General features: G+C 41.6%; 2 protein-coding genes across 4 annotated transcripts in view; one reads left to right on the top strand and one right to left on the bottom strand.

The window, feature by feature from the left end:
- homer1b (homer scaffold protein 1b) overlaps window positions 1-14093 on the bottom strand; it is a 44989-nt gene that overhangs the window by 21269 nt on the left and 9627 nt on the right. The window contains exons 1-2 of one of the 2 annotated variants that reach the window (XM_037776962.1): window positions 2029-2166; window positions 1345-1786 (exon numbers count right to left, since the gene is read on the bottom strand). In XM_037776962.1, coding sequence (XP_037632890.1) covers window positions 1345-1364 — 20 coding nt within the window. In that variant the 5' untranslated portion in view covers window positions 1365-1786; window positions 2029-2166. Of the gene's footprint in view, window positions 1-1344; window positions 1787-2028; window positions 2167-14093 lie in introns of those variants that run through there. The other variant, XM_037776963.1, reaches the window with a different exon arrangement.
- Window positions 5665-13023, top strand: tent2 (terminal nucleotidyltransferase 2). 2 transcript variants are annotated; one of them, XM_037776955.1, is made up of 15 exons: window positions 5665-5749; window positions 6071-6246; window positions 6361-6483; window positions 7335-7563; window positions 7674-7788; window positions 7866-7954; window positions 8063-8120; window positions 8710-8776; window positions 8890-8966; window positions 9105-9233; window positions 9333-9376; window positions 10228-10364; window positions 11347-11438; window positions 11560-11639; window positions 11751-13023. In XM_037776955.1, exons 2-15 carry the CDS (start codon window positions 6116-6118, stop codon window positions 11835-11837), a joined length of 1458 nt encoding a protein of 485 aa, XP_037632883.1. In that variant the 5' UTR covers window positions 5665-5749; window positions 6071-6115; the 3' UTR covers window positions 11838-13023. The 2 variants fall into 2 exon arrangements, with proteins under 2 accessions (XP_037632883.1, XP_037632884.1); XM_037776956.1 differs by having other exon boundaries at window positions 5703-5753.

Genomic DNA, 14093 nt, shown 5'->3' with positions numbered 1-14093 from the left:
GACAGGCAGAGCCAGACAACAGCTCTGCACCTATGCACCCTTTCATCTCACCTGCACCTGCACATATTCACACTTTAATGCACACACACTGTATGCAGCATATAGCGCTTTGAATCACCGTTTACGATTTATTCCACTGTGGATCAATTGAGTCATTGAGTCGGTTGCATAACAGTAACTTAGTCACCAGTATGAGCAGAGCCCAGTGGAGAGCTGAAGCTGAGTGGGAGACTGCTGAATGATGGGCTGCCCACACTGTAGGAGGGCAGAGTGGGAGCCTGGGAAGCCTCCAGTGTATTGTAAATAGTTAATGCAGGAGTTTTGGCTGATGCCTTGAAATCGCACCATGCCTGTGCCATATTGTTAACCTCCTGCTGTGCAATTAATCACAATGAACTGCAGGAGACAGCTGTTAATGAACGACAGGCTTGGTGGGGGGAAATGGACCGCTGAGCTCAGGGTTAGGGGACATGCAAATGAGCAGCGTTGCGCACTAGGCGGATACTTTACTGATGGGTGCCTGTTGTTGAGGATGTGTAAGGTAGCGGTCACTGTGCTGCCATAGAGACAGGAAGCCACTTTCTGTCACCAGAGCCTTGTGCAGCATTGGTAGCTACTGACATTCTCCTGTTTCTGACATTATACTGCTCCCAAAACCTGCTCTAGACCCGGAACAGGATGTACAGTACATCAGACCACAGATCTGGGAGAATATTTGTGAGGAAAAGCTGTTGTTATACATGCCTTCTTTTCAGAATTACATAACTGTCTATAATGTAGGTGGGGAGAAAACAGCAGAACACAGAGAGACCTAGAAAAAAACTGCATATTTATGCTCTCATTGTTCTAGTGCAATAACAGGGAATTTAAGCACAAGAACATCTACTCACACTTTGGGAATCATTGCAGATTAACCCACTATTTTGATCCTAAAAGTTTGATGATGGGGGCCACTTCTGCACCAGCATTTGTGTGTGTGCCAGCATGTTGGGCCTATAAAGGATATTTCTATTTTATCAAACAGAGTGTATTCAGAGGGGAAATGGGAATAAGTTCATTATATCTCTTAAAATGTGTGTTGTTTTTAGTGTGCAGCACAGCAAGGCCGTGAGAAGATCACCACTCATCCATCCACACCTCAGACAGCATATATACCTGAGCTATCCACCATCAAGTTTATTGGACGTCATATATAAGACGGAGAGGTACATTTTTACGCATACACCGGTGTGGTGTCCATGGATGGGGAAGTTCATACCCTCTGATGAAGCAGCAGCAGCAGCAGCTGATGATGATGTGAATACAGAAAAGGAGTGAACTCAGTGGGGTAATAATCACACTTACCCCATTGTTATGGTAGACATGATGCGATCACTGATGATCCTTTTCACAAGGTAATAAAAACGGAAAATCTCTCGGATTTGGCTGATGCTGCTGCGTATGAAGGTCTTCTCTCTCTCTACTCGACAGCCTTCAATGTATATCACCGTCGGTGCGTCTGCAGGAATTTGATGATGACAACTGTGTCCATTCCTCTCCTGGTGTCACCGCATGAAATCACACATGCATGTCGTTCTGCACATGGCACTAATGCAAATCTGAATTGCTCTCCTCCTCTGGCGTTGAGGGTTTGGTGATGGTGGTGATGGAGCAGCAGCAGCAGCAGCAGCAGTGGTGGTGTTGTGGGAGATCCAGCGCAGCAGAGTCCAATGGAGATCCGACAGGCGTCCTGCTGTTGTCGTGTGAATTACAGATCCTCGCTGGAAGGGTGGAGAAGCCCTGCTGCCTGAACAGAGAAAGACAACCCTCATTTAGCCACTAGATAACGCACAGCATCACACTGTCCACCCGCGTCTCTCTCTCTCTCTCTCTCTCTCTCTCTCATTACCATATAGGCTCACAGGCTACACCCCCACTCTCCACAGCTATTTCACACTCAGTATTACCAGTGCCTTTCTGTAATAAAGCCCATTTCTGATGCCTCTAAAAAACACTATAACTTGTGCATAATGCAACATCATTTTATACCTTTTTACTGCTGTCCTCATCAATGCTGGTGCATGGAGTCGTTTTGCATAGATTAGAATATCCTGCAGTTTCTAGCTTTATTGATCTGATCCACAGACTCCTGTGTGTGCGTGTGTGTGTGTGTGTGTGTACCCCGCCACCCCCCAAAAAACCAGCTCCACATCTGCCTGATGCATCCGCTTGCTTCCCTCCTACTCACATCACTGTCGGTATTGAACTGCCTACGTCACGACACCGTCCTCCGCAGTGACGTCACTCGGTGCTCAAGGGACTGATGCCATTTGATGCTTTATTGTTTTTTTAAGAAGTTTATTGGGGAAGAAGTGGCCTATACTCACTAAATGCTCAGAGAAAATGTTATTCCAAGGCTGTAATTTTATAATTTTTCCTCCCTAGATTTTCTGAATCTGCAAGCAAGATTCAAGATTCAAGAGTTTTATTTGCCATTTGCTCCTATAAGTACATTGGAATTCTGAGCAGTTTACACCGAGTCAGCTTTAAGAAAAGAAAAAAAAGGTAGAAAAGGCACAAAGTAATTACAGTACAAAAGAAGTAGCACATTCAACTTAACACTATAAATAAATAAATTATTAAAATATAAAACGCGCTCATTCTAGTCAATATATAAACTAAACTACCCTCTGCATAGGAACGATACCCCCAGAATACAAATATACAGTATATATATGCTCCATGACCATGTTAAAAGAACTTATAGCTCTCATAAAAATATTTTAAAAAAGAAATAATTAATATATTTCAGACAATTACACAGTGGAAGGCAGCATATTGCACAGCATTACAGTCCATTCAGTTCAGATGTACTGTGTGTCAATAATGGTATGGAGGTGAGGTGTGGGGATTTTGTGTCCCTCTTTAATGTCCTTTGCTATCAGTCTTATTGTAGCTGGGAGGAAGCTGTTTTGAAAGCATGTAGTGCTCTGTGAGTGGAGATGCTCTCCGGCCTGTGGTGCCTCAGGTTGTGTCCTGATTCCCTCCGACTGAACAGAGAGTGAGCTGGGTGATGTCTGTCCCTCAGGATGCTCTGTGCCCTCCTCCTGCATTATTATTGAATTATCATGTCCAGTGAACAGGTCACTGCTCACTTTAATGTAACAAAATTTAAGAATAAAAAACCCAGTGCATGCTCCTTGAGTTTTTGGGCTATTGTCAGTCAATAAATAAATTGTCTTTGGCAGCCTGCACAAATCTAATCTACATTTTGGTTTAAAGTGATTGGATTATGCACCCTTATGAATATATATAGGCCTACATTATAATATAGGCTATGAATTGTACACCAATTGTTATTTCTTATATTATTTTATGTCCTTCATATTCTCTTGCCCAGGTCTCTGTGAGATATATTTTTGGTTCTAAGTTCCAAGTCAAACGTTATTTTGGGGCTACATCTAATTCTGAACCTGAATGGGAGGGATTGACTATTTTAAGGAGTGCAGCAGTCAATTTAAAAATGTTCATATATCATGGCTTAAGTCAGTCATATCTAGAATAACCCAGGGCTATAACCAGAGAATCTGAAGACTCATGTATGATCCAGTAGCTCAGGTCGTATATGGAGTTGAATGGAAGGATGATGGACACAGTGGGTCACAGAACGCACTAAGCCTCACTCATTCTCGTGTTAATTGTGTCCAGTGATTGACTGCAACTAATGTCAGTCCTATTGTTTTCTCATCACTCTTATCTAATCATTGATGTGCCATAGTGGACCTTTAAAGGGAAAACCCACCCTAAAAGAGAATCCATGCAAGTTATGGTTAAAACATTGGAAAGATCAGTTTAAATGTGTGGATTTCAACAACTTAGTCCTTCAGCAAACCAGTAGAGACAGACTGACTGTAGTGAAGATGTCATCTAGAAATAAAATCTGAAGCTGCCCCACAGACGATGGATAACGGACAACCTGACTGCAGCCATGGTGATTTTACTGGTAGGCTAAGTGTGCTATCTGTCTCACAGCTTTAAGCTCTACATCCAAATTAAAGTGGCAGTAGGCAGTATATTTTTTGGCATCATTGGGCAAAAATTCCATAATAACCTTTCAGCATATTATAATTCAAGTGTTCTGAGAGATAACTAGACTTCTGCTCCTCCTCATGGCTCTGTTTTCAGGCTTCAAAAAATCTATTCGTCATTTCAGAGAGAGAGCGTTCCTATTGGCTGTGCTCCGGTCATGTAACCAGAACTTGGCATTCCTTCAACAGATTTCACAAAGGCAGCGGCGTCACTAACGTTCTCATTTTACAGCTAAACCGTGCACTACAGGATGATTCTGAAAACATTTGAGGAGAGAAATAGGCATTAACGTAACATAATATTGATTCATATTTGATCAGCGCTGCCTAGTTTGACCGTTTGGTCAGAGTTCGAGAGTGATTGACAGTCGGCTCTCATAGACAGCAGATGGACAGCAGACCTCAGATCAGCTCTGACTGCTTGTTTTTCTCCGGTCTGTGAAATCTTGCAGATGCCGTTAGGAGCACCGGAGGACACAGAGGCACATGACTTTTTTTCAGGTAGCTGTTTCATGCACCACATTTTATAAAAAATAACTTTTTTGAATCATATTTGCTCCAATCTCGCTTACTTCAGCTTTAAACTCATTTGGATATACAGTATCTCAAATAAAATGTTAAAGATACACAGTCACAGATCAATTCAAGTCTTGACGTACTGTTTTGTTTTTTAAGGATATTGATTTCACTGTCCACTATTATTGATACAGCACAATGTAGCCTAATCTTTTGTTTTTGCTCTTGGGTGGATTTTCCCTTTAACCGTACTCGTACTCGTAAATTTGTGAGCCTGGTTTGATAGCTCAGTCCTTATGCCCTTTTCTATCCATAGGAAATCGTTGGCGGGAGGAGAGAGGAGATGGAGGAGGAGCCCAGTTGGTGCTGAGGCATCATGGCCCATGCCCGGCCAGTTGAGGAGTTTTTTTTCTTCTTTTTTTTAATATATACATATATATATATATTTCCTTTTTTTTCTTTTCTTTTTTTTTCTTTTTCTTCCTTTTCCTCATAACAAAATAAAATAAAATGAAAGATGGATAAAACAAATTGGAGAGAAAATAAATTAAATAAACAAAAATTAAATAAATAAAAATAAATAAATAAATAAATAAATAAATAAATAAAATAAAGAAAGAAAGAAAGAAAGAAAACTTTTAAAAAAAAGCCAACATAACTGGGCAAGATCAATATCATGTGACTGTGTGTGTGCGCTTGAGAGGGGTGTGGGTGGCTGGCTGTCAGTCAGGGTGCAAATCAAATTAAGGCAAGATTAAAAAGAACAAGATAAAATAAAGTAAAATAAATATAAATAGGTAGATAGATAGAAGTAAAATAATGATGGATAAAAGGATGGTGTTTAATAGGGTGATGGATAAAAAGATGATGTTTTAAAAGAAAGTGATGGATAAAAAAGGATGATGTGGTTGTATGTGGTGTGTGGACTGTAACTGGAGTTAAATGTAATCCTGGGTTAATATTGGTGGTGGGGGGGTTTGATAGTTATGGTGTTTTGGTTTGGAGTATTATGGAGAGGTGGTGTTTTGGTGTTCTTTGCTCTTGAATGGATTTTCCCTTTAACCAGCACGTCCCCTTTAAATCGAGTTCCATGACGTCATGGCATCAATACGGAAGTGAGTACTCTGAAACTAGCACCTTCAGTTTTGTTTACATGTGACATGCAGGTTGGTAAGTGTTTCTCACATCAGTTATTGAGCCAGCGTGTTCAAAATGTAGTCACACATTTCCATAGACATATTGTCCACATGGAGCAGCAGATGTAATTAATCTAGTGATGATATCTTTACCGATATTTGACTTAGTTAGCTTCACAACGTGTGAGCTAACGCTGGTTAGCTCTGTTGTTGTCAGATAACATGCAAAGTTTCGGTTTCCTCAGCAGTAGGTTAAGTTTCGAGGCGTTGCCTTCACTGTTGGGTGATGAGTTCAGTTCAGTTGCGGACACTATTACCAGCTGTATCGTCGCTCTGTTGTGTTTCTTTCAGGAGATCAGCGGGAGTTGATGCTGGTTCTCTGTGAAGAACCGCAGCATGTTGCCCCGCAGCGCCGCATCGAGGGGCCGGATAGACTACCGACACGGCTTCTACCCTCCACCTCCCGCCCTGGTGCCTCTGATCTACGACTACCACCACCACCACCACAGGCTGGCTGGTGTCAACAAGTGAGCCTGACGAACAAACGAACTGCTCTGGTGTGCTAGACATCAGCAGCGTCACTACAATACATGGTTACTTTGTTGTCCTGTACAGTAATATGTGTATGTCTTGTTTGGTAGCTTCCATGTTCCTGGACTAGAGAGGTTTCCTCCATATGAATGGAATCCCCCACTAAGACCACTATCCCCAGTCCCTCCTCCAGTCCCCCATCCTCACACAGCAACTAGGACCAATGGGCGCAAGTATGTCATTTCACCATTTATCCATGACTGAATAATAATCTGTGTTTTTTTTCACAGTTTTCTTAAAGGGACTGTTTGTAAGAATCAGAAATGCTTGTTAACAGCGACACCTGTGGCCGTTAAGTCAACGAAAGTCAGCATCAGGCTTGTGCTCGCTCTACATAGACATGAACGAGCATCACTCAAAACAGTGAGGCAACACACGTCAGCTAAAACCACAATATCACTCTATATTTACCCTGCTTGGCAGTAATGTTAGCTGACTAGACGAAGGTCTCTCCATGAATCACTGCTGATCCTAGTGTTGGCTTTTCCTGCTTCAGCCTCCCAACCGCGGCCGGAGGGAACAGGGAAGACACAGGAGTTTTGGTCGGCGACGATAACGTTTCTCGCTGCGGAGCCCCGTCACTTCACAAGACACGGGAAACCTCTGTTGGTCTGGAGGGGCTGCAGCATTTATTTCTGCACAAACGTCCACTGTACATTCACTAGATATTCTCAGAGCTACGAAGTCTTCTGTAGTGTGTAGTGTGCGCGCATACACGTGAGGTGGAGCGAGCTGAGTGATGGCAAGCAGGCAGAGGAGCAGAGGAGCAGAGTACAACAGAGACTGCGGCCCTGGAGACCAAAGTTGCGTACTCCGACCGCGACCAACACTGTTTTGCAAGACAGGCTTCACTAGATATAACTTTGCGGTTTTGGTGCTTCTGTGTAGTTTGTGTTGGAGTCTGAGTCTGAACAGCGTAGCCACACGCGAGCGCGCATATGCGAGCGCGCATGGGACACCGACCCGGGTGATTTATACGTGTAAGAAGTTACAAACAGTCCCTTTAACATTGTGTTTCTACCAGGAGGCAAAATGATGACTACAGCCCCCATGTTGTGAAGCGCCAACGCCACGACTCCCCTTTAACTCGGGACCCTCCCCCTCATCATCCTGACCCAGCGGTGGCAGGGTCATCAAGATCATCCTCTGCTGGTTTTGATCGCTCTTATTCCAGCCCACGCACCCATATCCAGCCTCAGGCCACTGCTGTCCCAGAAAGCTCCAACAGCCTGCAAGCCTCTGCTAAGGACAATGTACGTTATATTCAAATGGCCTTAACCTGCAGCTGATTTACTTCAAGCGTAACTATGTGTGCAAGCAGGTTTGGTTGGTTTAGTCAGTGTGCATGTGTTTGTGCCCTCAGTTAAGTAGTCAGATGGTGGAGCTTTTTGAGGCGTGCCAGCAGCAACTTTCCGATTTGGCCCGGAAGGAGGCGTGTCGAACTCGTCTGCAGAAAGACATACAGCATGTCTTTGCAGGTGTGTATGAAAAACACAGTGGCGCTCTGCTCTGACTTTCTGTTGTGATCCCTATTCATTAAGTGTGTTTCTCACAGTAGCACGGCTTTACTTGACTGGATCTTCTATGAATGGATTGGGCTGCCGGAGCAGTGATGCTGATCTGTGTCTGGTCATCAAGGGAAATGTGAGTATCTCTGACTCTGCGCAGTGTATGTCATCCAAAATGTGTGTGTTTATGTACAATCATAGGTACCCACTTCCTCTTAAACACCAGCATATTTTTCTGTTTCAGAAAAGACCCGATCCAATTCATGTACTCTCTGTCCTCCAAAGGCTGTTCAAGTCACTGTGTGAGTAATAATAAACCAATTTTTTTTTAATATCAAATCATTTAGAATAATTTATTGTCCACTATTAATTTCTTGCAGAGTTGAAACAAATAGATCCGCACACCAAGTAGCTCCCGTTAGAAGGATTTTAAGGCTTAGTAACGTTTCGAGCATCAGGCAAGTTTATTACAACACAAATCAGTCCCCGTCATACAGAATCACGTATAATCATGCCACCTTGGAGGAGGAAAACAATGTTGTGTCTTTACAGTGGGAGTCGGAAACATCTACAAGGTCCTCATCTTATCTTAACCTCCAGACACACAAAGCCTCCTCACATAATGCTTGCCATGTGTGAAAGACTTTAAAAAGACATCTTCACAACACAACACTTTGCAACACTCACTTACTTACTTACTTAATTAGCTGTGCTGCATATAACCAACTAGTTTTACTAAACAAAATAAAAGATACTGAGATTTTGTTTACATATTTTATGTTCTTTACAGATTCCACCAGGTGGAGCTATTGACCAGTGGAAAAAGAGTTTCAAGTTGACAGGAAGTGCAACTAAATCAACCATAAATCTCATGTTTGTTTTGATTCATAGCATATGTAGAAAGGACTCAGCTGATCAGAGCCAAAGTGCCGATCCTCAGGTTCAGAGAGAAAGGCAGGTAGGAGTAAAACAGTTTTTTAAGCCTTTTTTTCTTTTACAGCATCATCGAAGTCAGAAAGAAGTGTGACTCTTTTTTTAATATGACTCTTTTGCTATTCCTACCCTCTTTAGTGATCTGGAGTTTGATCTGAATATCAACAACACTGTGGGCATCAGAAACACATTCCTTCTGAGGAGTTATGCCTATGGTGGGTGACACAGTCAATAACACCTTGATTTTTTATGGCACAAACTTTTCAAAATTCTAAGCAGTGCATTCGATACTTGAAAGGAAGACGAAAAAAGATTCTTGTTTTGACCTGCTGTGTTTGTGTGGTCTCTCTCAGCTGATCTCAGGATAAGACCCATGATACTTGTTGTCAAGAAATGGGCAGGGCACAATCAAATCAACGATGCCAGCAAAGGAACGTTAAGCAGCTACACACTGGTGCTGATGGTGTTGCACTACCTCCAGAGTCAGTACAATCACACAGACAGATAAAATCTCTTTCCATTCCCATTTGTACTTTTGGCTTACTGTGAATCTCATCTTGTATGTGTTATTTTCTTTATAGCTCTCAAGGATCCTGTCCTTCCCTCCCTACAGAGGGACTACCCCGTAAGTGTCTCCATTTCTTTTGCAATTCAGTTTAGCTGTTTTTTTACCTTCTAATCCAGGTTAATTACAAGAGGTGCAAACTTGAAGCTGCAGTGGGTAGAATTGGAGCAAATATGATTTTAAAAAAAAGTTATTTTTATAAAACGATCATTATATCCTGACAGTAGTGCATGAGACAGGTAAACTGAAAAAAAAACATGTGCCTCTGTGTCCTCCGGTGCTCCTAATGGCATCTGCAAGATTTCACAGACTGGAGGAAAACAACCAATCAGAGCCGAGCTGGAGTCTGCAGTCTCTGAGCAGCTGTCAATCACTTGCAAACTCCGTTCAAACGGTCAAACTAGGCAGCGCTGATCATGAATCAATATTCTGTTGCTGTAATGCCTATTTCTTGCCTCAAATGTTTTCAGAAACATCTTGTAGTGTACTGTTTAGCTGTAAAATCAGAAAGTTTGTGACCTGGCAGCCATGTTGTATAAATTGAGGAAATACCAAGCACCGCCCACCAACCGGAGCAAACTTTCTTAGATTTTTTAAAGCCTGAAAACAGAGCCATGAGGAGGTGCAGAATTCTAGTTTTCTCTCAGAGCACTTGAATTACAATATGCTGAAAGGTTATTATGGAATTTTTGCCCAATGATGCCTAAAACATTCTGCCTACTGCAGGTTTAAGTCAAGTAGTGTGTTCAACAGGCAACTGGTAGGAAATACGAAATGTTGCATGCCTTGCAGACGCATCTTTCCATTGTTATCCATTTAAAAAATCTTTTTTGCTGCATCCTGCACAAAGAAATCACAAAAGGTGCCCAGTTTTGAGTCTTTGTCCTTTTGTCCTGTGCCTTGATTTTCAGGAGTGTTTTAATGCCCTCCTGGACGTTGACATGGTTCCAGAGGGACCCAAACACATCCCCCCATACATCTCAAAAAACCAGTCCTCTCTGGGAGAGCTTCTTCTGGGATTTCTCAAATACTATGCCACCGAGTTCAGGTATCTCTCTCACATTACTGAGTGTAGTGTTTCAGATGCACCCATGGTTCTTCTGCCTGCTCATTTTCTTGCTCTCATTCCTCGTCTCCTGCTCCTCCTGCCAAGTTCTTCTCCCTCTCCAGTTCCCCATCTCTTCTCTCCCTCCTCTATCCTGCATCCTCTTCTCTGGTTTCATGTTTCTGGGTGAGGGGCAGAAGCAGGTGGGACCTTTGGCCTTAAACAGCACTAACATGACATACCATGATCCCTGTGTTTGCAATATGTGTGTTATCGTGCCACGCCACAGTCACAGCAGGGTTGAACTAAAGCTCACCACACAAACACGCACTGATTTTTACTTTTCACAGTATCAAACACTCAAACAGGTCACACATGTTGAGTGATTTTGCATTTTTTTGCCCTTGATATACAAATTGCACATGCTTTAAGTAACTGCTGACATTTTCAAAAGGTTTTCAACAGCCATTTGTTTCAACCAGCTCATATCAATAAACTATCAAATTTAACTTGCAAAGACTGAAATCTATCATAGTGAACATTAAGTCACATTCATTTTTTTGACAAAGACAGACAGTGTGAAGTTTAATATGTTGACTCTCAAGTCTCCGATGCATTTTAATTGTCCAATAAAAATGGGTTTGCAAATTGTGCTTACCATATGAAAATATTGTATCTTTGACAAAAATATGAATGCTATATGTTCACATTATCTTTCCCAAGCAAGTTTCAATTGTCTGTTTTTATTCAGCACTGAATTAAACTAAAACCAACTGAGTCTGGAAGGTACAGAATCTGAAAAATGTCAGTCTCGTTTGTTGGCAGTAAAGAATGCCCATTTTGTAGTTGATTAGCTGAAATCTGCAAAGCCATTGCAAAGCAATTGCAAAGCCATTGGTCCTTGAGGACCTTGGTCATTGTGTTTATTTTCAGTCTAATAAGCACTAAATAATTCCCTTGCTTTTGTTTTTTCTGTGTCTTGCAGGTGGGATAAGCAGGTGATCTCTGTTCGAGAGGCCAAAGCTTTGCCCAAGAACAATTCTCATGCGTGGAGAAACAAGTTCATATGCGTGGAAGGTAAACATTTCAGTGGACATAACATGCCACCACCTCTTAACAACAACTGGAGTCTCGATGTACGAAATGTCCCCGGTAATGCTACATATCCAGTGAGTTACAGCAGTGCCTTGTGTTTCAGAGCCATTTGAAAGAAACAACGTCGCCAGGGCCGTCCATGAGAAGATCAAGTTTGATGCCATTAAAGCGGAGTTTGTTGAGGTACATGATAACTGTGCTCCCTTCATATTGTCTTTCTTTCTCCAAGCCGCTGTGAGCCAGCCATGAGTTATTCATAATCCTCCTGCTTCTCTTCTCTTTGTGTCTGCGCAGTCATACCGGATACTACAGGACAGGAAGGACCTGAACTCGATCCTCCCGGTCAGAGCCATCATGAATAAGGAGTCATCCAGGAGATAAGGGGTTCCTCAAATTAGACGAGTGGACGGGAGTCTTCTACCTCAAGACAGCCAGAAAGAATCTGGGACTCTGAATGCTCTGGCTGCCTTGGTATCGGTCACATACGTGATTTCCTGAGGCAAAAAATACTGCACTCACTTTCAAATGCTTTGCAAACGTTGCCAAATGATTGAAACTGATGATAAAAAAAAACAAACACAATATTTGTTGAGTGAAACCAGATGGCTCTGAAATCATAATCCTGTCACGTAAACTGGTGACAGAAAGGGGCTGCACTGAAGCAGGATAATAATGGTCAGTATTATTAGAGATGGCTATTGCTACTGCTACACAGCCCTCTTTTCCAATGCACAGAGCATTACTGGGAAGAAGTTAAGTACACCGACAAAGTACCTGCACCCTGCTCATATCTGAAGCAACAGCGTTTAGGTTTGACTGGTCTCAACCCGGTTTATCTTCTCTGATCTCAGTTTTGGGTATATCCACATTGCTAGAGCCATACTGCACCGTTTTGAAGAAGATGTCAATAATTTGCTTCTGCCACATACATGTACAGTATATACAGCATATTGTCTTCAGCCTGTCTGGACCAACTTGTAACATCAAAGCCTTTTTTCTATTTTTCTAGGTCAGTAGTGAAGTTATTGTGGGTTTAAACACCATAGACACTTTTTTACAGTTGCATTAAATGCCCTCTCCTTTTTCATTATCACCATATTTAAGTTTCTAAGCTCCTCTGAGAACTGAGCTTGTTGTGAAGTGATGTTTAAGTTAGTTAAGTGACTCTGAGGTGATCATTAGATGGCTGTAAAGATGCCACACTCTGGATATTGTCACTCCTTTATTATCACTCCTGGTGTTGTATTTTTTCCCTAGACTGGGTTCATGCCATTTTAGTCTACTTGATTTATCTGGTCAAAAACTGATATCATTCACAAGTTTTCTGTTCACTTAACAAATACATTATTAGAAAAATTTACCTTTCAGTGTGCTTATACTTTTCCTCAGCTCTTTTTGTACATTTTGTACATTACTGACTTTTAAATGTTTATTTAAAAAATGAAATCTCTTGAGATGTATGATTGTTTTCACTTCATATGTTTGAGCTCTATGTGAAGCCTGCTGAATTCTTGGCTATGCTAGTAGAAGTTCCAAAATCATTAAATGGTACGTTGGCCTCTTTTTTGCAGCCGTCATGTTGACTTTGGTGGTATCTTTAATTTTATGTTTAAAAGGTAATTTCTTCCAGAGGTATGGGAATATAAACAGTAGGGCTGCACAGTTAATCAAATTTTTATTGAAATCGCAATATGGTGGCGAAATATTAAAAGGAAAAATGTGTGTCAAAATACCATTTTAAAATTCATTATTGTGGTGCTGCAGCGATGTCCTGGCCTTTCCATCATATTCTACAGACTCAATAAAACATCTTTGTTTGGCACAGATCGCTGCAAAAATCACATCATTTTAATATGTTTTTCAATGAAAGTGAGAACAATGATCTAAAAATCATTCCTTCTAATATCACAAATCATATCACAATTTTTTAAATATCAGTCATGACAAGGAAAAAGTGAGCATGGCTCACATACCCCCGCTCACTGCTTGACCCCTACTAAAGTAGGGCCAAAGGTTTTGCCCTTTTGGAACTAATGGAATTAGTCTATTGAGCACAATCTAGCTTGTTAATATCAAACATTTTGGGCACTCTGGACTTCTAACCCCCAGAAGGCACAACTGGACCACGCTGTCAACCATCATATCAAATTTGAAGTTCCTAAGTTAAATAGTTTCCGAGTTCTGCTCCGGAAACTAAAGTGTGACACGCGAACAGACGGACGGACAGACATGCTATATACCCCCGACTACGTTGTCACGAGGGTATAATAATCACAACTAGATAGGTTATCAAAATTGCGCAACACCCTAATAAACAGGACTTAACAATAAACACTTGCTAACCCATCACACAATATTATATTGATCACCTTGCAGTTAAAAATCAAGGTCAGAGATTTATCCGCAGGAACTACAGTATGTGTTTACCCTGGAACAGACATTGACCATCAGCACGAATACCATCCCATAGATCTGGTCCAATCCACCTGATATTTTAATGTCAAGTGTCATTTTGTTTCCTCAAGGTAATGGATATGTGCACCTTGTGTTCTCTGCAGCCTCCTCTGGCAGCTCTTGTGCTGATTAGTTTTTGTTATGTGGTTTCACACCTTATTACACCTAGTTTTATGACTAATA

The sequence above is a fragment of the Sebastes umbrosus genome, chromosome 8, assembly GCF_015220745.1.
Source record: "Sebastes umbrosus isolate fSebUmb1 chromosome 8, fSebUmb1.pri, whole genome shotgun sequence".
Classification (NCBI taxonomy): domain Eukaryota; kingdom Metazoa; phylum Chordata; class Actinopteri; order Perciformes; family Sebastidae; genus Sebastes; species Sebastes umbrosus.
This window is presented reverse-complemented; position numbering and strand designations above follow the sequence as displayed.

What these genes read in the sequence shown, in the direction of transcription:
- tent2 (XM_037776955.1), top strand. Translation starts at nt 6,116, where the DNA reads ATGTTGCCCCGCAGCGCCGCATCGAGGGGCCGGATAGACTACCGACAC. An exon ending in TCTGAGGAGTTATGCCTATG is followed by an intron (nt 8,967 to 9,104) that starts GTGGGTGACACA and finishes GGTCTCTCTCAG; the next exon opens with CTGATCTCAGGATAAGACCC. An exon ending in CCCTACAGAGGGACTACCCC is followed by an intron (nt 9,377 to 10,227) that starts GTAAGTGTCTCC and finishes CTTGATTTTCAG; the next exon opens with GAGTGTTTTAATGCCCTCCT.